This window comes from Chenopodium quinoa, unplaced genomic scaffold (genome assembly GCF_001683475.1).
Source record: "Chenopodium quinoa cultivar QQ74 unplaced genomic scaffold, ASM168347v1, whole genome shotgun sequence".
Taxonomy (NCBI): Eukaryota; Viridiplantae; Streptophyta; class Magnoliopsida; order Caryophyllales; family Amaranthaceae; genus Chenopodium; species Chenopodium quinoa.
In genome coordinates this window covers 5550271-5574151 of record NW_018744633.1, presented here as the reverse complement: position 1 = coordinate 5574151, position 23881 = coordinate 5550271, and the positions used below count along the sequence as shown (strand labels likewise).

The window sequence follows — 23881 nt, the reverse complement described above, 5'->3', positions numbered from 1 at the left end:
TTTGTAAAGGAAAGATACAAGTAGTTAGGCTAGTCTTCTCTCGAGATTGTAACCCAACCTATATGAAGCAATAAAAAAAAAGTTACTATCTAAAAAAGGATCAATATCCTGGTGCGTTTGCATGAAATGACCTAAAGAAGCAACATAATCAGACAATCAATTGCTCTATTGCCCTCTTTGTAGATGTGCCTGGACTCGACGGAAGAGAAAAGACAAAGGAGCTCCCTAATATCTTCCGATAGTAACTTAATCTTCCACAGACATTGAGCTTTACCATGCAAAATATTAATTATAAGTAAGTTATCCCCTTCAATAAAAATATGGGAAAAACTGTGGGACCATGCAAGTAAAAGGCCATTACAAAGGGCAGTAGGCTCAGCAATAAGAGGTGTACTTGTGCCAATATTATAAGACCGACTACAAATATGATTACTTAAGCAGAGTCGTCAAAATTTATCTTAACAATATGGTAAAAACTGTGGGATTCATGGTGTTAACTGGTTATCCATAGAATCCAAACAAGAGCGCAACTTTCATTCATGAAAGATTTTTTGGGCACGGGATAAGATGACCATAGAAGAGAAATTCATGTTCTGATTTTCCCCTCATGAATTAGTGTACGTATGAGGTATTTAGTCAAAAAAGGAAAAAGAATTGAACTACTTAACTAAACATAGCCTCGGTATGATTATTTGCTACATTTTTTTTTTGAGGGAATGATTTTTTCATTTTTTGCTACATTATTAAATTGCTTGAAATAACAATTGATCTTTTAGGCACAAATCATTCAACAATTGTACAGAAATGGGTAACAAATCAAGAAATAATTATATTCATGCATTCAAATATTTCAACTAACGAGAGTGAGGGAAGATAGCTCAAGTGGTTAGAGCTTTTTTTCCGGTTTCAGAAAATCCTGGGATTGATTCTCACCCCTATCCTTGTGGCTCTCTAAACACCAAAAAAACATATTTCAACTAACCTAAAAAAGAAAACTTTTGATATATTTTGTACTTGTTAATTGTTACTCTTATCCCATTTATTTTCCCTTAAGGTGTTCGCCTTTTTTATTTTTACAATAGATTATACATGTTTTGCTTTTTAGCCTTTTATTTAGAGGTTTTACACTATTCACATTATTTACCTTAACTAATGTTGGTTTTCTGTAGGAGTGCATAAAATAAAATACAACATAGTACTCATGTAAATTATTCGTTGGAATTGTCTTAACACTTGTATATAATTCAAGTACAGAGTATCAACTTATGGATAAGAGTTTGTTCTCTTCATCTTAATTTTAGTTCAGTTTAGCTCCTAATTTTCTTCTCTCATAAACAATTCATTTCAGCTCTATTCAATTCAGTTATGCTCCAATAAGTTCAGTTCAGTTCAATTCAGTCAATAAATCAAAACAGGTCCTAAATAAAGAATTTATTGATCAAAAATTTACATTGACATACGTGTGCAATCAACTTAATTGTTTAATTTTTTATTTTATAAAAAAGTATTTTAGATTTAAAAAAAAAAGTAATTTCCCCCATATAAAAAAAAATGGTGAATCGTTGCCGATGAAATGATGAATGAAAAGTGATTTGAACCTCTAATAAGTAAAAATGGATTTTGTGGAATGAAAAAAAAAGGGAGTAATAATAAATTAGTAATACCCTCAAAAAAAAAAAAAAAAAAAAGTGATTATTGATTACTGTTGACTGTTGAGTGTGAAGTCTTTGTTGGTGTTTACCTGCAGAAATCCATCATATGCGAAAGTTAGGCAACTCTTAGCATGAGTGATGGGGACATGGGTATAGGGGCCGTATTCGCGTTGCCAGTTTGCCACACTTAGCTTGTGGATTTTAAAACACCCTACTTCATCGCTCACAAATCACAACTATGCAAAGCATAAGATGTACGCATGGCTTAACTGTAAGAGCACTAGCAATGGTGAGTTTTTTTTTTGCTCATGAGCTTTTTTGGTGAGGAAAAAAAATGATCAAGTCTTGCAATGGTGAGCATTTGTTAAAATGGGGAAAAAAGCTCATGAGCAAAACCAAAAAAGCTCAAAACTTGAGCATTTTTTTAGATGAACAGTAAATAAAGTGGGGCCCACACCTGGCACACGCACTCAAAAAATTTCGGCCTTATCTCCATCAAAACGACGCGTTTTGTGAAGCTGCCTCAAAGAAAGCAACTCAAAACGCGTCGTTTTGAGTTTCCGGAATTTAAAAAAAAAAAAAGTGGGTGCGGCTGACGCGTGCAGGTGGGCAGCAAATGATGATGTGACGCGTGGCAGCTGCAGGGGAGTAGCCAATCAGAAAAAAGTAGCCGTTTGCAACGGTTATTTTTTTATAAGCTATTTTCCGAAAAATATATTTTGTAAAAAAAAAAAAAAATTACCAACGGTCATAAAATTAAATTCTCTATAAATAGACATGCATTTTGATATATTTTGATATAATTTCGTAAAAACACTTTAAATCCTCCACATTTTAATTTTCTTAAAAGTATTTTTAATTTGTAGAAGAATATTGTTGTTGGAATTCAGCCATATTGAGGTAAATATTTTTTTTTTAATTTTAAAAATCAGTTATATAATATAATTAGTATATATGTGTTTTTTTTTATAAAAAAATATAATTGTAGGCCATGTAATTATATTGCAATATGTTATTAAACAAAGTTGTGTATATTTTCTCCATAAATTTCTAAATTTGTAGTTATATTGCAATTATTGGTTATTTTTTTTGCTATACATAAATGTGGTTACGTAATACAATTAGTATATATGTGATTTTATGGAAAAAATAATTATAGGCCACGAAATTAATATACATTAAGTAATTAAACAAAGTTGTGTATATTTTCTCCATAAATAACTAAATTTGTAGTTATTAAAGTGTTGCAATTATTGGTTAATTTTTTTTTGCTATATATAAATGTAGTTACGTAATAAAATTAGTATATATGTGATTTTTGGAAAAACAATCAATATTATAGGCCACGAAATTATACTGCATTATGTAATTAAACAAATTTGTGTATATTTTCTCAATAAATTTCCAAATTTATAGTTCTTAAAGTGTTGCAAGTTTTGGTTAATTATTTTTCATAATACGTACTGTAGTTATGTGTTAAAATTAGTATATATGTTATTTTGTGAGGAAAAAAAAAATATTGTATGGCATGTAATGTAATTGCATTATGCAATTGAAGAAAGTTGTTGATATTTTTTTGGATTTGTTATCATTTTAATTTGTTTTTTGAGTAAATGTTTGTAACGATATTTATCTTTTGTTTTTTGATGCAGAATCTTTTAATGGATCCAAACAACCCAAATTTCCGTCAACAATTTTCGGGTTTTAGTGATGATTTCCTAACTAATCCCGAGTTTCAATTGTTCTTGCAAAGAATGGGAAATATGTCTTCGCAACCACCTCCACTGCAGCAGACACCCACTGAGGTTCCCCTACAAAGCCCTGCTAATGAAGATCGTACACCTGAAACTGATCTTGGTAGTAACACACTCTTCGATGAGAGCGAAGAGGAAAGCGTACCAGAGACGCCGCAGTATCCTCCTCTACCAGTTCGCATACTGGAACCCAACCAGGTTCCTGCACGAGCTACCCGTATTTGGTCTGTTGCGGAAGATGAAGCTCTGATTGGGTTGTACTTGCAGATTAGCGAGGATGCTATTAAAAGTACAAGCCAAAAAGCAACTAGCCTATGGCGCAACGTACACGCAGCATACCAAACTTTGCATACGCAGAAGCCGCATATAATTCCGCCAAGACCTATTAAGAGTCTAACGTCGCACTGGAGAAGGTTGGCAGCGGACACACTGCAATGGATATCTTGCTATGATGAAGCAGGTAGACTTCCGGAGGGATGGAGTGGTTACAATGAAGCTGATCGTATGAAAAGTGCGGCGAAGCTTTTTCATGTCTCCCAAGGTCGCAATTTCACTTTTCCTCACGCAATTGAAATGCTTAACAAGGATCCAAAGTGGAGACCAAAGCTGAGATGGTCAATTTTATTGAAGGAAAGAAAAGCCGCTTGTGATGCTGAGGAAGAAGGTAGTGCTGGAAGTGGGAAGAGGTCTAGAGATGATGTAGAGGATGAAACCCCTATGGATGGTTTTTCATCTGGCGGTTTACAGCGACCCGAGGGTGTCAAGAAAGCAAAGGCGAAGCGTAAAGGGAAAGCAGTAGCAACAAAAAGTGGTTCGTCTGAGCTTAGCGAACGAATGAAGGAATTCGCTACAATTCGCGAGAGGGAGGCCATTCTGAAGGAAGAGAGGATCAAAATTGAAAAAGACAAGGAGCAGAGGAAAAGGGAGGAACTTGACATTCATAAGATGAAAACCTGGTTTGATATGGTGCAAGCTATGAAGAATTCGCCTACGCCACTCACTCCCGAAGAAGAGTCGTACAAGAATTTTTTACTGGGTAAATTACAAGGCTTTTAAGCATGTTTGGTTGTAGTCTTTTATTTATTAAGCGCAATTTAGTCTTTTATTTTTAAGTTGTATTAGTGGTGTGGTTAATTTCAATGTAAGAAAGATGTACACTTGTATTCTGATTTTCCAATATTGAATGACAAGTTGTTTAACAAGTTGATTTAAGTTGCCATTCATACCGACATAATTGCTTTACATCTCTGTCATTGTGTAGTCACATTTTTCTGATTTCACTTTATCAGATTGCTTTAATTTTGTGTCATTGATACCGACATAATATCAATAAATCTTTGTCATTGTACAACCACGTTTTGCTATATTAACTTTATCATTATGCTTTACCTTTGTGCCATTGATACCGACATTATTGCACTCAAGACTTGTCACTGTCGACTAGCATAGTATACCTATTCCGTGGTTGAAAATTTGATTCCTTTACTTGGTGTGGTCATTCAGATTTGTAACCACATATTCATTTGATATTTTTGCTATATATAGTAGGCATGGCACATATCCACAACCACACCCCTTCATCAAGTAACAATAGTAATACGAGATGTATTCTAGACCATCATCAAGCTCAAGTTCAAGCTCATCTTCTTCAAATACTGAAGAATATGACCAACTTGTTGATGAACTCTTCACATACCAACCCCTATCCGTCCTCATGCCCCAAACACAATCCCAACACTCTTCAAAAAAACCTAGAGGGGGTACGAATAGAAGAGATAGGGAAATCGGACATGCCAGGTTGTTTAATGATTACTTTTTCGATAATCCTGTGTACAACACCACCCAATTTAGAAGAAGATTTCGTATGCAACGACCTTTGTTTGTACGTATAATGAACAAGGTCGTTGAAGGTGATGTGTACTTCCAGCAGCGTAGGGATGCAGCTGGAAGGTTAGGTTTATCACCTCTGCAAAAATGTACAGCGGCGATAAGAATGTTAGGCTATGGCATGGCTGCGAACGCCGTGGATGAATACGTTCGGATCAGTGAGTCAACCGCTCGAGTTGCCCTTCAACGTTTTTGTACCGGTGTCATTGAGCAGTTCGGAACCGAGTACATGCGAAACCCTACAGCTGATGAATTGGCTAGAATACTGCATCAAAATGAACTGCGTGGTTTTCCGGGCATGATAGGCAGCATTGATTGCATGCATTGGGAATGGAAGAACTGTCCAACGGCATGGAAAGCGCAGTACGCCGGTAGGAACAAGAAAGCAACGCTAATACTGGAAGCCGTTGCAGATCAGGATTTATGGATATGGTATTCCTTCTTTGGGATTCCTGGATCTTGTAATGACCTAAATGTCTTATACCGTTCCCCAGTGTTCGATGAGGTTCTGCATGGTCGAGCTCCTCCGGTAAATTTTACCGTTAACGGCCATGAATACAACATGGCATATTACTTAGCCGACGGTATTTATCCGAAGTGGGCAACTTTTGTTCAGGGTATCACAACCCCTCAACTTCAAAAAGATAAATTGTTCGCTGACCACCAGGCTGCTGCTCGAAAGGACGTTGAAAGAGCATTCGGTGTTTTGCAAGCTCGATTTGCAATAATAAGAAAACCGTCACTGGCGTACGATGAGGACATACTGCGAGACATAATGAAAGCATGTATCATTATGCACAACATGATTGTTGAAGATGAGCGCCACAACTACACTCGAGCCGAAGTTCTAAGAGCCTTCTACGATGAAGATCAACAAGAATCAACACCAGCATCAACATCTACAACGCCACCGTTTGAATTCAACGTAGGCCGACCTACCAACTTTGACTTCAACGCATTTCTACAGCGAAAAGCTTCCCTCCGTGACAGAGAAATTCATCTATCTCTGAAACGTGATTTAGTCGAACATATTTGGCAACGATACGGGCCACGTAATTAGGGAGAAATTAGACGACTTAAATAAAGCCAAGTACTATGGCGTAGCTACTTTTCCGTACGCAGTCGAGTTATTTTTTAGTTGTTGTGTTTATTTTATTTCCTAAGTTTAAATACGCATGACATTGCAAATGTAATTGTTCTCTAGTATTGTACCGCTTTTAAAATAAATAAAAACATTTAAAAAATTATGAGCTTTTTTTTACAATTTTTTTATATAACGTACTTAATTTTACGATAAATTTTAACGATAAAAAAGACAAAAATAAAAAAAATAAGTTACACAAATTTGAATTAGTTTTTTTTTATTTGGAGTAACATTGTTAAAATATAAATGAAATAAATAAATAAATAAAGAAGTGTTGTGTAGGAGAGAGAAAGTAATGGTGGGGTATTGAAAAAGTAAGAGAGAGATAGTGTTGGGTGAGCATTTTTTTTGCTCACCATTGGGAGAGGAAATGTAAAAAAAATTTGCCCATGAGCAAAATTGATTTGTTGAGAGAGAAAGTGGGTAGAGAAAGAGTGGGTGAGCATTTTTTTTGCTCACCATTGAGAGTGGTGATAGGCCGTCGTCGAGCCTACCAAAGATAATAATTCCTATCTTGGTCTCACTAACAATAGTAAGGGTAAGAAAGGGTCGAACCCAAGAGAGGCGTTGAATCAACCACCGAGTACTACCGTTTAAATAAGCTAAACGAATTCTAAATTGGGTTGGTTTTTAGTAACTTCTTCTAACACAATTCAACTAAGCTAAGAGGAGGTTAACAATATTAAGAGGAATCTAGGGCTTGGGTTATACCACTCAACTTCATCACAAATCACAATTAGCATGCAACAATCAAGGTAAATTAATGGGATAAATTAGGGGAAGTCATCTAAAGCACCCAACTACTCTCTCAAGCTAGAGGGATTACTTGAATCATGAATACGACCTACTCTCGTGGTTACATAGCATAAAACAAGTGTTAAAGCATAATCACGATGACATAAACATTCCCTTGACCGGTAATCCCTATTCTCATGGCATTTCGGGTCAATCAAGCATAAGGGAGCTAACTCAAGTTCATCTCTCGATCCTTCGTTGAGAAAGCTTGGATAAATAGTTCTAGCAATGGCCATATACAAGAACTAAGCAATTAAACCACTTAAGCTCAACTAATTAACATCCCACAACAACCAAATTAGCACATGCAACAAGTAATTAGTGACTACATTGAGGGTTTTGCCCAAACCCTAGAATTTAGACTACTCACAATCCATGGGGGTTATAGCAATTAAAGATTTCAAGCAATTCATGAACAAATTCAAACTAAGGATTAAGCTAATTAACAATCCAAAACATGCAAGAACTAGCAAATAATTAACAACAAAGTAAAGAGAAGTAGAAAAGATGAGTAAGAAATGGTTACTATGAAGCTTCAAGGTGAGCAACAATGGTGGATTTTGTCTTCTACAATGATTGAATTTGAATAATTCCAAGCTAATAATTGAGAACTAACTAATGATTTGAGAATTTAATGTTCTAAGACTACAAACTAAGAGAAAAACTCTGAAAAACTGCCTCTCCTCCCGCAAATGAGCTCTAAAGGGGTATTTATATGACCCCCAAATAAAAAGGACGGAGAAAACAAGGAAGGAGTTCGACTGCAGGTCTGCACGGACGTGCCAGATTTGGCACGGACGTGCAAGGCTAAGCACGGCCGTGCCAAGTTTGGCACGGACGTGCAGAGGGGGCAGAAATGAGGCAGAACGTACTGCTAAGAATCGAGCAGTTCCGCACGGACGTGCAGATATTGGCACGGACGTGCAGCTACATCTGCACGGACGTGCTTAATTTGGCACGTCCATGCAGGCCTTGGCAGAATGTTCTGAGTTTCTGGAGCACTTCTGCACGGACGTGCAAAGTCTGGCACGGTCGTGCACCCTCTTCTGCACGGACGTGCCAGATTAAGCACGGCCGTGCAGGCCTTGGCAGCTTGCTGAAGCTTTCTGGAACCTCCTGCACGGACGTGCAAGGTCTGGCACGGCCGTGCAGGGTCTTCTAAACCCCTTTTTTTCATCTTTTCTTCTATAATGCTCCTTTCCTTGGCTTCTTTCATCCATCTTCTTGCTTCTAACCTCGGCTTTGTATCCATGGGCTCCATTTGGTCGTTCTTTTGAACCTAGAATCTCAACAAAAACACCAACAACCCGTGAAGCATAGGATACACAAAAATTGCATAATAATAGAGTAAAAATGAACCAAAACGCAATTTATATCAAGTAAACTAGGTTCAAAACACCCTAAAATCGTATCAAATAGCAAGTTATCAAATCCCCCCAAGCTAAGCTTTTGCTCGTCCTCGAGCAAAACAAAAATGTCAAACCAAAGGAGGAAAACAAATTGCTAATCATCAATCCAAGGAGAGGCAACAAGGGGGAAGCATACATAAACAAATCCGCATGGTGACAACCATCATCACTTTTAGCACAAGTGAGAAGCAATTTAAACCTCTATGTCGCCTTAGAGGACGAGTTTTTATCTCGTGAGGGTTTCCAATGAGTTTGCCCCACAACTCACGCAGACCACAACAAAACTATCAAACTACACAAGTTCCGATGTTATTATCACCCAAGTCAACTCATCGAGATATAAATCGCAAGCAAGACAAATGAGCGACTTTCAAGAATTACCAATCATACAAATGTGCACAAGAGTTGGGGGTAAAGAGGAGGACTAAGCAAGATTGCACTAGGATACTTCTTTAGACCTTTTACTAGTTCATTAGAGCACACCTAGATATTCCAAAGTTTCAACAAGCCCTTTTTCGGTTATAAAATCTCAAAATGCTAGTCCACTTACCAAAATGCACACCCAAGGCCTCTTAACTACACTCTAACTCGGGAATTTCATAAGAAACAATGATGTAAACAAGGTGTGGGAGGCATCCACTAGTTGACCTCTAAAGAAGAAAATTTTGATAATTTTCGAGAGTCTCCCTTTTTATTCATTGTTCTATGCTCTTCTTTTCTTCTTTTTTTTTTCAACTTTCAATGCTCTCGCCTCTTTGAACTGTGAGCGACTCTTTCTTTTATTAAGAACATGTGACTTATTATGCCACTTATTACACATGATACAAATATAACCAATTCCCTAATAGAGTTTCATTTCGGGGAGGAAAGGAGGCACATTAAGGGCACAAGGGACCGCAATTCAATTCAAACATATCCTACTTGAGCGAATTAGACAATATCCTATACTGGGTGTGCAATTGAGCATTCATTGGCTTTCATTTCATATACACTAATGCAATCAAGATTAATAGACCTCTAAATGACCCCATCTCTTGCATACACCCTTCTAAGAGAACTAGTACTCATCGCTCAAGAGTCAAGCAAGAAAAACATATAAGCATTGTCATTTGAGTCTCAACCTTGGGAATTTTTTTTTTTCATTTTTCAATTTTTTCATCATTTTTTTTTTTGAAGAGAAAGCGAAAATATTCACATTACTAACTAGAGAGGGAACACTAATATTCACATGACAAGAGGTTTGGATTTCAAGGAAGCTAAATTGGATTAAGGGCCTTGGATATTAGGGAAATGAAACAACCAAAACAAACGCAACCAAACAAACCAACATGTCAAGAAGGCATGCAAATGACTCCCCCCCAAGTTATCATAAACATTGTCCTCAATGTTAAGCAATAAAAGCTCATAAAAAAAAAAGGAGAAAGAAGACTAACTCAAGGATCGGGTCTTCTTCGACGCTTGAACCTCCTTGGTACCTTTGTTCCTGTTGGTTGTTGTTGGAAGACATGCACTTTGTGCTGTTTTTTTTTTTTCTTTTTTTTTTTCTTTTCTTTTTTTTTTTAAGTTAATCCACTACAAAAGTATTCGGGTTGCCTCCCGGAAGCGCTTCTTTAACGTCACTAGCTTGACGACATTGCGCTATCCAAAATTAGGGAGGGTCAAGGCACACCTTTTTGACCCATCTCATTGTTCCCACACACTTGCCATTTTCCTTAGGCAAAATAATCACATTGCTATCATCACTAGAAATGCAACCAAACATATTGTCTATCAACTTGATCTTGTTTTTCTTTTTCTTCTTGGCCCTCTCTTGCTTTTTCACCTCCGGAGCATGAGTCGATTCATCTTGTGACTCCTCCATGTCTTCTTTCAAAATATTAACCAAAACATCAACCCGATGAACTTGTTTAACCATGGGGTCATTCAACGTTTCCGGAAATGAGAAAGAGATTCTTTCATGCCCAACATGTAAGGTAAGCCGCCCTTGTTTCATGTCAATATTAACACCCGCGGTTTTCAAAAAGGGCCTACCCAATATGAGAGGAATTTTGAAATCCTCATCCATCTCCATGATTACAAAATCACAAGGCACAAGAACCTTCCCCACTTGAATTGGGATGTCCTTCAAGACTCCCAATGGGACTTTAACCGAGCGGTCGGCTAGTTGGATTGACATTTTGGTGGGGCTAATCTCCCCAAGATTTAATCTTTTTGCCATAGAGAGAGGCATAAGGCTAACACTAGCCCCAAGATCACACAAAGCATTTGTTGATTCAAGATCTCCAACCTTAACTGGTATAGCAAAACTACCGGGGTCACCAAACTTCTCGGGAAGCTCATTTTGAGGAATAGCACTTATCTCCGTTGGAAGAGAGATAGAATCACTCTCCTCAAGCCTACTCTTGTTAGAAAGAATATTTTTCAAAAACTTTGCATATGTAGGCATTTGAGACAAAGCATGGAGAAGTGGAATGTTTGATTGAAGTCCTTCCATTTCATCAAGGAACTTAGAAAGTTTCTCATTTAGCTTCTTCTCTATCATTCTATGAGGGAATGGAATATGAGGCTCATATGCTCTCAATGGAGCTTGACTCTTCACTTCTCCCTCATCTCTCTTTGAGGCACCCTCATCACTCATTTTTGACCTTCCTCTCGCCTCCTCACTCACTTCATTTTCAAACTCACTTTCATCTACCCAACTATCTCCCTCATCTCCCTTTTTGGCAACATTTTCTCTCATAATAGGAGTTTCATACCCCCCAACCATAATCAAGGTGATTGATTTCGCTTGCTCTTTTGGATTCATTACCGTTGTGCTTGGAAATTGACCACCGGGGTTAGAGGTGCACCCAACTTGTTGTGCAATTTGAGATAATTGACTTTCAATCATCTTGTTGTGTGCTTGGAGTTGTTGAATTGAGCTACTAACTTCCCCATTGATTTTGATTTGTTGGGTCATGAAGGTTTCCAAAACGGATTCAATGTTGGATTTTGGAGGAGGAGGGGCTTGATTGTATTGGGGTCTTTGTTGGACATTGTCTCTTTGATTGGGGTGGCGATAGGGATCTTGTTGTTGTGGAGGGGGTTGATTGTAAGGAGGATCTTGGTTGTAATTGTTTTGAGGAGGGGGAGCTTGATTGGGTTGTTTCCACCCAAAATTTGGATGTTGTTTCCAACCTTGGTTAAAAGTTTGGGAGTAAGGATCATTCCTACCAAGTGAAGCCACATGCTCCATTGTAGTGTTGCAATAGGATGCCAAGTGGTCATTTCCTCCACAAGTCTCACAAGACATGACTTGTGGGGAGGAGCTACCGGGCACATTGTTCACTTGATCTAGCTTTCGAGCTAACATATCAACCTTTGAAGCAATAAGATCTATTGCTTCAAGATCATGCTTACCGCCCTTCTTGGGTTGACCTTGCCTTTTATCACCTCCATAAGCATAATGCTTAGCCACTTCCTCGATCATTTTGTAGGCCTCGTCAACCGATAGCTTTTTAAGGCTACCTCCGGCTCCCGAATCAAGGTTGGCCCTTGAGGTAGGAGTAAGACCATCATAGAAGCTTTGCACTATGATCCATGAGGTGAAACCGTGGTGAGGGCATGCTCTAGTATAATCTTTGAACCGCTCCCATGCTTCACTCAAAGTTTCATCAACCTCTTGGTTGAAGTTTGTGATCTTCCGTCTTAATTCAGCGGTTTTCTCGGGAGGGCAATACTTCCCAAGAAAAGCTCTAGTCACCTCATCCCAAGTACTCAACGATCCCTCTTCAACCATTCTCAACCAATGCTTTGCTTTGTCTCGAAGGGAGAATTGAAACATGTGCATCCGAATAAACTCTTCCGAAATGTTGTTTTGCTTGATAGTTGTACACAATTCAAGAAAGTTGTCCAAATGAGCAAAAGGACACTCATAAGGACTACCCCCAAATTGATCGCTTTGAATCATGCGGATGAGTTGAGGTGAAAGCTCAAAGTTGTTTGCATTCGTGGTGGGAAGACGTATGCCACTCCGAAGTTGGAATGCGTTGGGGTGGTCATAGTCTCTTAACAATGGTTGAGGAGGATTCTCTCCCATGTTATCTTCTTCGTTAGTTCCAAAAACCTCTTCCGGATCGGAATCCGAATATACAATGGAAAACTCGGGTGTGCCTTGCAAGAGTCTCCTCACGTTTCTCAAAGTCCTATTTAGCTCTGGATCAACGGGAATAAGCGGTGATTGCTTACTCTTTCGTGTCATGCAAAGTCAAACAAAGCTAAGAAAAACGTTAGCAATGACTATCGCAATTTAAACACACATAAACAAAAATTAAGGTAAGAAAACTACTATACATATACACACATCTAGTCTCATTCAACAATAATACATTCAATGTGACTTTGCCTCCCCGGCAACGGCGCCAAAATTTGATAGGCCGTCGTCGAGCCTACCAAAGATAATAATTCCTATCTTGGTCTCACTAACAATAGTAAGGGTAAGAAAGGGTCGAACCCAAGAGAGGCGTTGAATCAACCACCGAGTACTACCGTTTAAATAAGCTAAACGAATTCTAAATTGGGTTGGTTTTTAGTAACTTCTTCTAACACAATTCAACTAAGCTAAGAGGAGGTTAACAATATTAAGAGGAATCTAGGGCTTGGGTTATACCACTCAACTTCATCACAAATCACAATTAGCATGCAACAATCAAGGTAAATTAATGGGATAAATTAGGGGAAGTCATCTAAAGCACCCAACTACTCTCTCAAGCTAGAGGGATTACTTGAATCATGAATACGACCTACTCTCGTGGTTACATAGCATAAAACAAGTGTTAAAGCATAATCACGATGACATAAACATTCCCTTGACCGGTAATCCCTATTCTCATGGCATTTCGGGTCAATCAAGCATAAGGGAGCTAACTCAAGTTCATCTCTCGATCCTTCGTTGAGAAAGCTTGGATAAATAGTTCTAGCAATGGCCATATACAAGAACTAAGCAATTAAACCACTTAAGCTCAACTAATTAACATCCCACAACAACCAAATTAGCACATGCAACAAGTAATTAGTGACTACATTGAGGGTTTTGCCCAAACCCTAGAATTTAGACTACTCATAATCCATGGGGGTTATAGCAATTAAAGATTTCAAGCAATTCATGAACAAATTCAAACTAAGGATTAAGCTAATTAACAATCCAAAACATGCAAGAACTAGCAAATAATTAACAACAAAGTAAAGAGAAGTAGAAAAGATGAGTAAGAAATGGTTACTATGAAGCTTCAAGGTGAGCAACAATGGTGGATTTTGTCTTCTACAATGATTGAATTTGAATAATTCCAAGCTAATAATTGAGAACTAACTAATGATTTGAGAATTTAATGTTCTAAGACTACAAACTAAGAGAAAAGCTCTGAAAAACTGCCTCTCCTCCCGCAAATGAGCTCTAAAGGGGTATTTATATGACCCCCAAATAAAAAGGACGGAGAAAACAAGGAAGGAGTTCGACTGCAGGTCTGCACGGACGTGCCAGATTTGGCACGGACGTGCAAGGCTAAGCACGGCCGTGCCAAGTTTGGCACGGACGTGCAGAGGGGGCAGAAATGAGGCAGAACGTACTGCTAAGAATCGAGCAGTTCCGCACGGACGTGCAGATATTGGCACGGACGTGCAGCTACATCTGCACGGACGTGCTTAATTTGGCACGTCCATGCAGGCCTTGGCAGAATGTTCTGAGTTTCTGGAGCACTTCTGCACGGACGTGCAAAGTCTGGCACGGTCGTGCACCCTCTTCTGCACGGACGTGCCAGATTAAGCACGGCCGTGCAGGCCTTGGCAGCTTGCTGAAGCTTTCTGGAACCTCCTGCACGGACGTGCAAGGTCTGGCACGGCCGTGCAGGGTCTTCTAAACCCCTTTTTTTCATCTTTTCTTCTATAATGCTCCTTTCCTTGGCTTCTTTCATCCATCTTCTTGCTTCTAACCTCGGCTTTGTATCCATGGGCTCCATTTGGTCGTTCTTTTGAACCTAGAATCTCAACAAAAACACCAACAACCCGTGAAGCATAGGATACACAAAAATTGCATAATAATAGAGTAAAAATGAACCAAAACGCAATTTATATCAAGTAAACTAGGTTCAAAACACCCTAAAATCGTATCAAATAGCAAGTTATCAAGTGGTCTAAGAGTAAATTAAAGTAACGAAATAGTCGGATCATTTTGGATTGAATCATGTTCATTTTGCAATAAAATTTGTATCAAGTGTGAATGACATACACTGCGGCTCAGTCCATATCAAATTTTATATTGTGGATGTCAAACGTTATATATTCATATGCTGCCATTACTAAAAACTTTTCCAGGATGATAAATTCTTTACCAAATCGCCTAACAGCCCAACAAAGTTAGCACATTTGATCGAGAACAAGGAAATTCTTAAAATGACACACACACTTACATACACGACTGCACTTGTTTTTGTATTCATTTTCTTGTACGGTGGATGATACATATTCATCGAACTAGTAAAACCTTTACATGGTGTAGCATCCACAATGTTCAAAGGGAACGAGTTCGCAAGGCGTATATCATTGCTACCAAGGCTAATAGCTAGTAGTTTATCTTCCTTTTATAATGTGTTTTAGTTTGTTTGTTTAATTTCATGTATAAAAAAAATGCCTTCAAAAGTCACAAATCAAAAAATGTTTCCTTCAACAAACATACAAAGTATTTGGCTTGACATTTCTCTTTCCATGTCTTTCTCTTCCTTACAATCAATCATTAATTTTACAATTATACTAGATGCGTTGCAACAATTGGTCATAATTAGTGGATCTTAATTAAAATAGTGGTCCAATGCCGGAAATTCCACACACTTGTCATATATAAGTTGATAACAACATTCACGTCTTCCTTCCACAATTATAAGAAAATGTAGACATGTTTATTGGCCGAATTTATTAAACAAGAGTTTAATTAGTTTTACTTTCACATTAATTAATTGATGATTATCATAATTATTTAAGTTCATTTTTGGTGGGTGTTACAAATTCATTAATTTTGAAGTGGTCTTGCAACTACGTTAGGTAGGTTTCACCAAGTTTATATTGGCCAATGGCCAACTTCAATTATATGTAGTGTATAGAGAAGAGGTAGTTGGGTTACACCTTGCACGTTGTTAGATGAGGGTACAAAAGGTGACATACAGGTTATGTTTTGCGTTAAATAATCTACGGAGTATATTAATGAAATTATAGCTAGTTTTAAGCAAATTAAATGGTGTACGTCCGTCCGAGGACTAATAACTTTATATGGATGCAATAAAGATTAATGAAGAACAACAAAAACATATTATCTCCGTTTTTTAAAAATTGACTCACTATATATTCAACTTGTAAAAAAAATATTTTTGACCATATTTTATGATTTATATAATAGAAATAAATTAGCATGTAGAATCTTATTAGATTCCAAATATAAAAAATTTCCAAATATATTATTTTCTAAACTTACACAATACATAGCCGAAAATATTCATGGTCAAAGATACTCATTAAAAACTACACAAATGTATAGTAAGACGAATTTTCAAAAAACAAATGGAGTTATATATAGAATTGCATGATTCATTATCAATGAATTAATTGTGCCCTCAAACAAACAAGATGATTTTTTTTTTAACGAACAAGATGGAAGCTTTATTGATGTCAACGAAAATATAACTCCATCAACCATCATTTCCATAATCAATAGTCCACAAGAGGTTTTTGACAGAGTCAAGCTAAATTGGAATGGTATTGAAAACAAAAAATCGTAAAATGTCAACTAAACCAAAATCAACTTTAATTTGATAATGAAAATTAAAAATGATCATAATTTGATTTATGACAACCTATGCATAAAAGCTCATGATTTGAGCATTATTTGGTTTAATTATACATGCCATTGTTTAATTTGTACGGAGTAATTAAGACCATAGTTAATTGACAATTTGAACCTAGTAGTCAAAGATCATAACCACTCCCTCCCTAAATTGAATTCATTGTCGCAAATGTATCATGGAGTAGTTAAGGGCCTGTTCATATTTACTTATTTTTAATTCAGTTCAGTTCAGTTCAGCTCCAATCAGTTCAGTTCAGCTCCAATAAGTTCAGTTCAGTTCAGCTCCAATCAGTTCAGTTCAGCTCCAATCAGTTCAGTTCAGTTCAGCTCTTAATTTCCCTTTCTCATAAAATATTCATTTCAGCTTAGTTCAGTTCAGCTCCAATCAGTTCAGTTCAGCTCAGTTCAGTAAATATGAACAGACCCTAACTTTATTGTCCTCCACACATTTTTTCATTTCTAGTCCTATTCGTACTTTATGTTTTCAAAACTTTTCAATTATCTTTCTCGCTTGTACTCGCTATGTTTCTAAATATTTTTTCTACTTTTCTTTTTCAACCGTTTATAAATACTTGCTACATTTCTTTATTTGGAAAGCTTTTATTATATTTAATTAATCTTTCTCACCAAGTGTACCCAATAATATTAATTCCATATCATCTCTCCTTCAATCATCTCCACTACTTTTGGTTTTTTACAATTTTTATTTTTTTATTTACCATACTACCTCCATATTTTATTACTTTTTCCAATATCTTAAAACTCCGTGCATGAAAAAATGAAACAAGTATTTAAAAATGGAGGGAGTAACATATACTCGTACTCCGTATATGACATAGGTAGTATTTGAAACTATTTATAGAATAGAGATGATATAATAAATTGTCGAGTCACGTATTTGTAACGACAATGAAACATTTTATAGTATTTCTTATAGGGTTATTACAAAGGACAACAAAGCTATTTTAAAATATTACCATAATACTACTTTGTATTACCCTTTATCGGAGAAGAAAACAATTACATGTGATTATGGTGTTTAAATTTCTCCGTACTTAAATCTTCCTTTATCATAGTGCTGATTATGTGTTTTTTTGTTACCAACATGAGCAAAGCTAAAAGGATAACCCTATACAAAGTATTTTTTTAGGCAACAAATAAGTATCATGATTTCTTTTGTGACGATTTAATAAGTAACATCATATTACTATAATGAACCAATATACGAACTAAAATATATCAAAATAAATAAAATAAAATAAAATAAAATAAAATAATGAATTATTACAAAAAAAATCAATTATTTTGTTACGTGGCAATATCTAAGTGGTAATAATAAATGGTGTGGAAGTTGGATCTCAAAAAAAATATGCCCATATTATTTTAATTTTATAAATATAGAAGATTACCTTTTTTTTTTTTTTTTTTGAACAAATATAGAAGATTACTAATATTGCTTCAAAAAAGAAGATTACTAATACGAGTACAATTTTCTTATTTAATTTCCATTTCATGTTCTTTTTATTTTTGTTTACTGCTGCAACATACCATTAGACACCCATAAAGCAAGGGCTCTGCTGCAAAGCGCCATTTTTGTGCGCCTCAAATCTCTCTCCTTTCTTTTCTCTCTAGATTGGAAAAATCTAAGCCTAAACCCAAATCAAGCGAAAATTTACGATCTTTTGACTCATCTTTACCTTGCATAAAAAGGAAGAATATAATCTTACCCAGGTATTTTGTTTTTAATCATTTTGATTGTAATTTTATTTTATTTTCCCTTTTTGTTTTTGAACCCCAGATTTGTTGTTATTTTCTGGAACTTTGAAGCTGAATGTTGCATTGTTCTGGGATTTTTAATCGAATTTAGAAATTACCCGTATCGAATTTCATGCATTTTGTTTTACTGATTACTGTTTTTGAGTTTTTCTTGTAGGAAAATTGATCTTATTCATTCATGGTTGATGATTTTGATTAAGCATATAAAATAAACGGCATTGCTTTTGATAATTTAGGGGTGATTTGTACCAAATTGGGAAGATAAGGGTTTTTTATTTGATGGGTTGGATCAATTTTCAAATTTTCAGATGTATGATGCATCTTATTATGTGATTTAGTGTAATACAAATGTTTACATTCATCCAGTAAATTTTACCCCTTTTAGGTGAAATTTTGAATTTTGTTTAATTTAAATTCCAATTGCGTTTTTAGGAGGGAGGTTTGAATTTGGATGTTGTTATGTTGATTAAGTCAATTAATTTGGGAGTTTAATATGCATGATTTGGGTTTTTTGATTTCTGGGAAATTAATCCTGTATTTTTTTTCCTGTTCATGTAATTGAATTGGTCAGCCATGAAATTGGTTAAAAAAATTTCTGAGAGTAAGTAATTTTTTTTTGTTTAACTTAAACATTTTGTTATCGAATCTAAGTTTGGAATTCAGGAGGCAACTGAGCATTTAGAAACAAAAGTTGTTATGAGATTACCTGTGTTGATGGTGACTAATATGACTATGATTAGTTCTTTTGTCGAATTATCTTTGTCTCAACTTCCTTTTTCGTATGATAACATCTGTTAAGCAAGCTTTGCTTATTATAGAAATGGGTAATAAACAAGAATAATTGTTACTTTCAAAAAAAAAAAACGAATAATCGTTGGTATAAAAACTACTTCTTTGAGAATTTGCTAAGGATTAGAAGTTGTATTATTCTTGTTTTAGTTATAGTTTAGATTCCATGATGTCAACGTGATGGTTAAATTAAGCATAAGATACTTTGTAAGGATGAGCTAGATTCCTCAACTTGTTGACTTGGGTTTTGTGGGATTTTCATCAGAATGAATTAGGTAGTAGTTTGTACTGGCTTGAGGTAAGGCTGTGCACATCTTGACTTCCTTAGACCTTAGAAACCATCTTGTGCTGGATTTATGTTGGGGTATTTCTGTTGCTAAATCTATGTCCGAGTACCTTTTTTGATTTGGATATTATATAGGGAAATGACAATCTGATGTACTGTAGGTCTGTAGTTTGGTTTATGTATCGGGACTTTGCTATTGGATTTAGCTAGTAGCATGTTGTAATTTATCTATGCAAGCAAATAAAACAACAACAATGCCTTAGTCCCAAAATGATTTGTGGTCGGCTAACATGAATTGTCATAAGCAAATAGTTTTACAACAGATTGCATCAAATTAAATTATAATTAATCTTAACACTTGTTTCTCATATTAATCATGTTTTTGGCTCTTTGTTTATGGCTATATGCCTTTATGCCCTTTTGAAGGGAACCCTCATGAAATCCACATGCATGCTATCATTATCAATTGGAAACCCCGTGGTCCATATGATCTCATTTTTTTCAATTATCTAAGTTTTGTTCTACCAGCTCAATGTACTATGTATACAACATGCTTTTCCCATCATTCTCTAATTTATGGCAATTTCTTCTGTAGTTTAAAGAGGCGGTGTGCAGCATAACTTATCATTTGTTCTGCGCTATGATGTGGTGAGACAGGCTGTTTGTGTGTTTGCAGAAATGAAGGGAGGAACCATCCAGAGAGGCAGGGGAAAACACTTCTCATTTACTCTGTTGGCAGTTGTATGTATGACCGTATTTCTTTGGTCTTATGAACGAAGACCTGTTTTCACAAATATAATAACGTCCCAAGATCACTTGATTTTACCATCAGGTTTGTGCCAATTTGCATCTTCTATATTTTTGGTTCATCAATAGTTTTGTTTTTGTTCCATTAGTGTTAATGGAATGAGTGCTTTGTGACTGAGGCATTAAATATCTTTTTCCCATTTATTGAAGAAATGACTAATAGGATAGGATCATTTTATTTAGAAGTTTTATGAAAATTTGCGTTGTACAGTCTACATAATCTTAGTTACAACTCAATTATATGTTCTTCTCTGGGCAAACCTAAATAATACGATTGTTTTTCCTTACAAAATGATTGGTGGAGTGGGTGTTTTAAAGGATGCTGTTGCTGTTGTGGTTTCTCTTTTTATTGTCTTCTGCTCTGATGTATGCTAATTGCTTTTGATTCAGATGTGTTTGACGTAGCTTCACACACCTCTGGAGATCTCAACAAACTAGAAGATCTCAACAAGCCAGTAGATCTTAACAAATCAGAAGATCAACCTGTTCAAGAATCTACACTTGTAAACATAGAAACAGAGGAAACTACAGAGACGACAGAGCAACATATATTTAATATTGAGAATAAAGAAGAAATAGATGATAAAAAAAAACCGCAGATACCTGTTGTTGAGAATACAGAGCCTTTGGCTGAAGAGTCTTCTGTGATTATAGAAGACGTCAGGGTTCCACAAGCCTCAACCGGGAAAAACTTTTCATCTGGTAACAAAGGTAGTTACTTTTCTTGAAGCTTTAAGCGCTACCTTTTGTATTAATATAATGCATGATGTGTGGTAATGTTTGCTGATGCCTGAATTTATATCTTGGGCTTGACCTCATTTATCGTTTATTTGTAGCAATACTGCTCTTGCGCTTGTTGCCTTGTCTTCCTATTGTTGGTTTTAATCTTTAATGGCGTACCATTTTTTTTAAGCATTTTTATGTACAGGATATTATTTAGCGATTATAATTTGCCTCGTTGTTTTGAGATGTGACTGATGGCCCGAATGTGTTTTTTATGATTTAGAAGCGCTCCATCAGATTTCTATTGACTTTGCTTTTGTTTCAATATCTCTAATTTGCAATGGTCCTGATTTTACCCAAGATAATGATACAAATATGCTGGATTCTAACCTCTGGTTCCCACCATTGGTTGGACTCTTATTCTCAGATGTAGCACTGGACGACTCTTGTTTGTCTATGCCATATGTAGAGATACGTGGATTGTGCTACCCAGTTCATATTGGCTGCCTCTTTAGAATTGGCAGTTCAATTTGTATTAGTTCCATTACTTACTGCTTATTGCTAGGTTTATACAAGCTACGAAGTATTTGGTTTTCTTTTGATATTTATTGCATCTGTGGTAGCTGGGAAAGTGGCAATGAGTGTTGGTTACTCGTGTGTACATTTATTTATAAACTGCCTATCCTTTGGGTTTTTGGCGATCAACCTGAAATTGTGTGGAAACTTGCATTGTTTTTGCCAGTCTTGCAAGTTGCAAGTATGTAGTGCTATGCTAATATACCGTGTTTCCCTTGACAGTTTGTAACTATGCAAAGGGTAGATGGGTTGTTGATAAAAGACGACCATTGTATTCTGGCTTTAAATGTAAGCGCTGGCTATCGGATATGTGGGCTTGTAGATTAACACAACGCCCAGAATTTGGTTATGAAACTTATAAATGGCAACCAGCAAATTGTGACATGCCGGAGTTTGAAAGATCTGCATTTTTGAAAAGGTGAGGAATCTCTGATCTAACTTCTGCTTTAAAGAACATGGGTAATTTTCTCATATTTGTTGGGCCGAAGGGCTCTCATAATTGGTGGTTTCATTCCATTTCATTTTCTTCTCTGAACCATGCATGGAAATGAATAGATGTGAATTATTGCCCGGGTGCAAATATTTGAACCATTTTGTGTTTGCAGAATGCAGGATAAAACGATTGCTTTTGTTGGCGATTCCTTAGGCAGGCAACAATTTCAGTCTCTCATGTGTATGGTTACTGGTGGTGAAGATATTCCTGAAGTTCAAGATGCGGGAAAAGAGTATGGCTTAAGTGCCCCACACGGTGCTGCTCGTCCGAATGGCTGGGCCTTTCGATTTCCGGAAACCAACACCACAATACTATACTACTGGTCATCCTGCCTCTGTGACTTAGTGCCTCTGAACAGTAATGACCCCGCCTCAGAAGTAGCTATGCATTTGGACCGTCCCCCGTCTTTCTTGAAGCAGTATCTCCACCAGTTTGATGTTTTGATTCTTAATACGGGCCATCACTGGAACCGGGGTAAAGTAAATGCAAATCGATGGGTGATGTATGTTGATGGGAAACCTAATCAGAACAGGAGGCTGGCGATGATCGGGAATGCTAAGAATTTAACAATTCATAGTGTTGCAAAATGGGTTGATTCACAGCTTCCTTCTCATCCCAGGCTTAAGGCCTTTTTTCGGACAATTTCACCCAGGCATTTCTTCAATGGGGAATGGAATACTGGGGGGAGCTGTGAGAACACAACTCCTTTGGCTCGAGGGAGTGAAGTAAGTCAAGAGGAGTCAAGTGATCAGGTTATTGCAAATGCTGTTAAGGGCACAAAGGTGAATTTGTTGGATATAACGGCTCTCTCTCAGCTGAGAGACGAGGGGCATATATCAAGGTATAGTGTAAAAGCATCTTCTGGAGTACAAGATTGCCTGCACTGGTGCCTACCTGGAATTCCTGACACATGGAATGAAATACTTGCTGCCCAGTTATAGGTTGTTTCTCACCTCCCATGTAATCTTAAACTCCATTTTAGTGATATCAGTGGCCATGCATGGCATTTGACAACGCCATTGTTTATGTTTATCACGTTAGAAATTAGGGTGAAATCTGTTGTTTATAAGCTAGAGGAGATTGCATAAGTTGTTAATTAGGTTAGGAAAGCTGTTACTTCCTATATATTTATCATACCCTGAAATTTCAGGTTGATGTATTTTCACAATCATTTCTAACATTATAATGTCATCTGAAATTGATGATTTATTGTCAAGTCTCATGATGCGGCTTTGCTGGTAAAAGAGCCGCTAGTTCTTCAATCTTGCCTGATATTTTGCTGATAATGAGAAGCCTCTTTATATTGAAGAGGTACAGAGTACAGTATATGAAGAACACAACCAGTAAAACTGATCTGTTATCTGTCCTCGATTAATTATCTCGTTGTTCAACCCTTTATTACGTAGGATAATAGTATCTTTTACCATAGTTGTGTTATGCTTGCACTTCCTAGTGTCAACACATACTACCTCCGGTCCAAATTACTCGCAACTTTGGAATATTTTATATCTCACAAATAATACCCCATAGTTGCGAGTAATTTGGACTGGAGGTAGTATTACTCAATCTTAGGAAAGGGTGTACCAAATCCTCATACTTAAGATGCCAATGTGCCATAAACATATGAGTGAGAGTGACTGAAGTGAGGCATTTGTTGTACTTCTTCGCAAGTAGTTAATCACAATTTCACAACCAAATAATAATTTATGAATTGTAAGTATTCTTTCTTAACATTGCAATTTTGTGTCACAATACTTGCCAAGACGGCAAGACCTAGAAAAATCTGATTCAATCCAAAACAAACTCAATAACAATCAATCTTACTTCCTCCGTTTTTTTAAATGCATTACTTTGACTTTTGCACTATTCACATACCATAATTGACTTAATTTTTTCACCTCTTTAAATGATTAAATGTTATAA

At 36.5% G+C, this 23881-nt stretch overlaps 4 protein-coding genes across 6 annotated transcripts; 3 read left to right on the top strand and 1 right to left on the bottom strand.

Annotated features, from left to right (window-relative positions):
• Positions 1–3313: 3313 nt before the first annotated feature.
• LOC110701463 (glutathione S-transferase T3-like) lies at positions 3314–4462 on the top strand. The gene has a single exon (XM_021879115.1). The coding sequence runs from the start codon at positions 3314–3316 to the stop codon at positions 4460–4462; it is 1149 nt and encodes a 382-aa protein (XP_021734807.1).
• Positions 4463–5009: 547 nt separating this feature from the next.
• LOC110701462 lies at positions 5010–6353 on the top strand. Its single transcript, XM_021879114.1, has one exon. It carries the CDS (start codon positions 5010–5012, stop codon positions 6351–6353), a length of 1344 nt encoding a protein of 447 aa, XP_021734806.1.
• A 3936-nt stretch (positions 6354–10289) lies between these two features.
• On the bottom strand, positions 10290–12719 carry LOC110701461. Its single transcript, XM_021879113.1, has 2 exons — positions 10900–12719; positions 10290–10848 (listed from the first exon to the last, which is right to left on the bottom strand). The coding sequence occupies exons 1-2, from the start codon at positions 12717–12719 to the stop codon at positions 10290–10292; spliced, it is 2379 nt and encodes a 792-aa protein (XP_021734805.1).
• A 5162-nt stretch (positions 12720–17881) lies between these two features.
• On the top strand, positions 17882–23180 carry LOC110701268 (protein trichome birefringence-like 14). 3 transcript variants are annotated; one of them, XM_021878888.1, is made up of 5 exons: positions 17882–18239; positions 20017–20191; positions 20557–20877; positions 21688–21883; positions 22071–23180. In XM_021878888.1, exons 2-5 carry the CDS (start codon positions 20038–20040, stop codon positions 22897–22899), a joined length of 1500 nt encoding a protein of 499 aa, XP_021734580.1. In that variant the 5' UTR covers positions 17882–18239; positions 20017–20037; the 3' UTR covers positions 22900–23180. The 3 variants fall into 3 exon arrangements, with proteins under 3 accessions (XP_021734580.1, XP_021734581.1, XP_021734579.1); XM_021878889.1 differs by having other exon boundaries at positions 17883–18239; positions 20036–20191; XM_021878887.1 differs by having other exon boundaries at positions 17885–18239; positions 19955–20191.
• Positions 23181–23881: the final 701 nt, after the last annotated feature.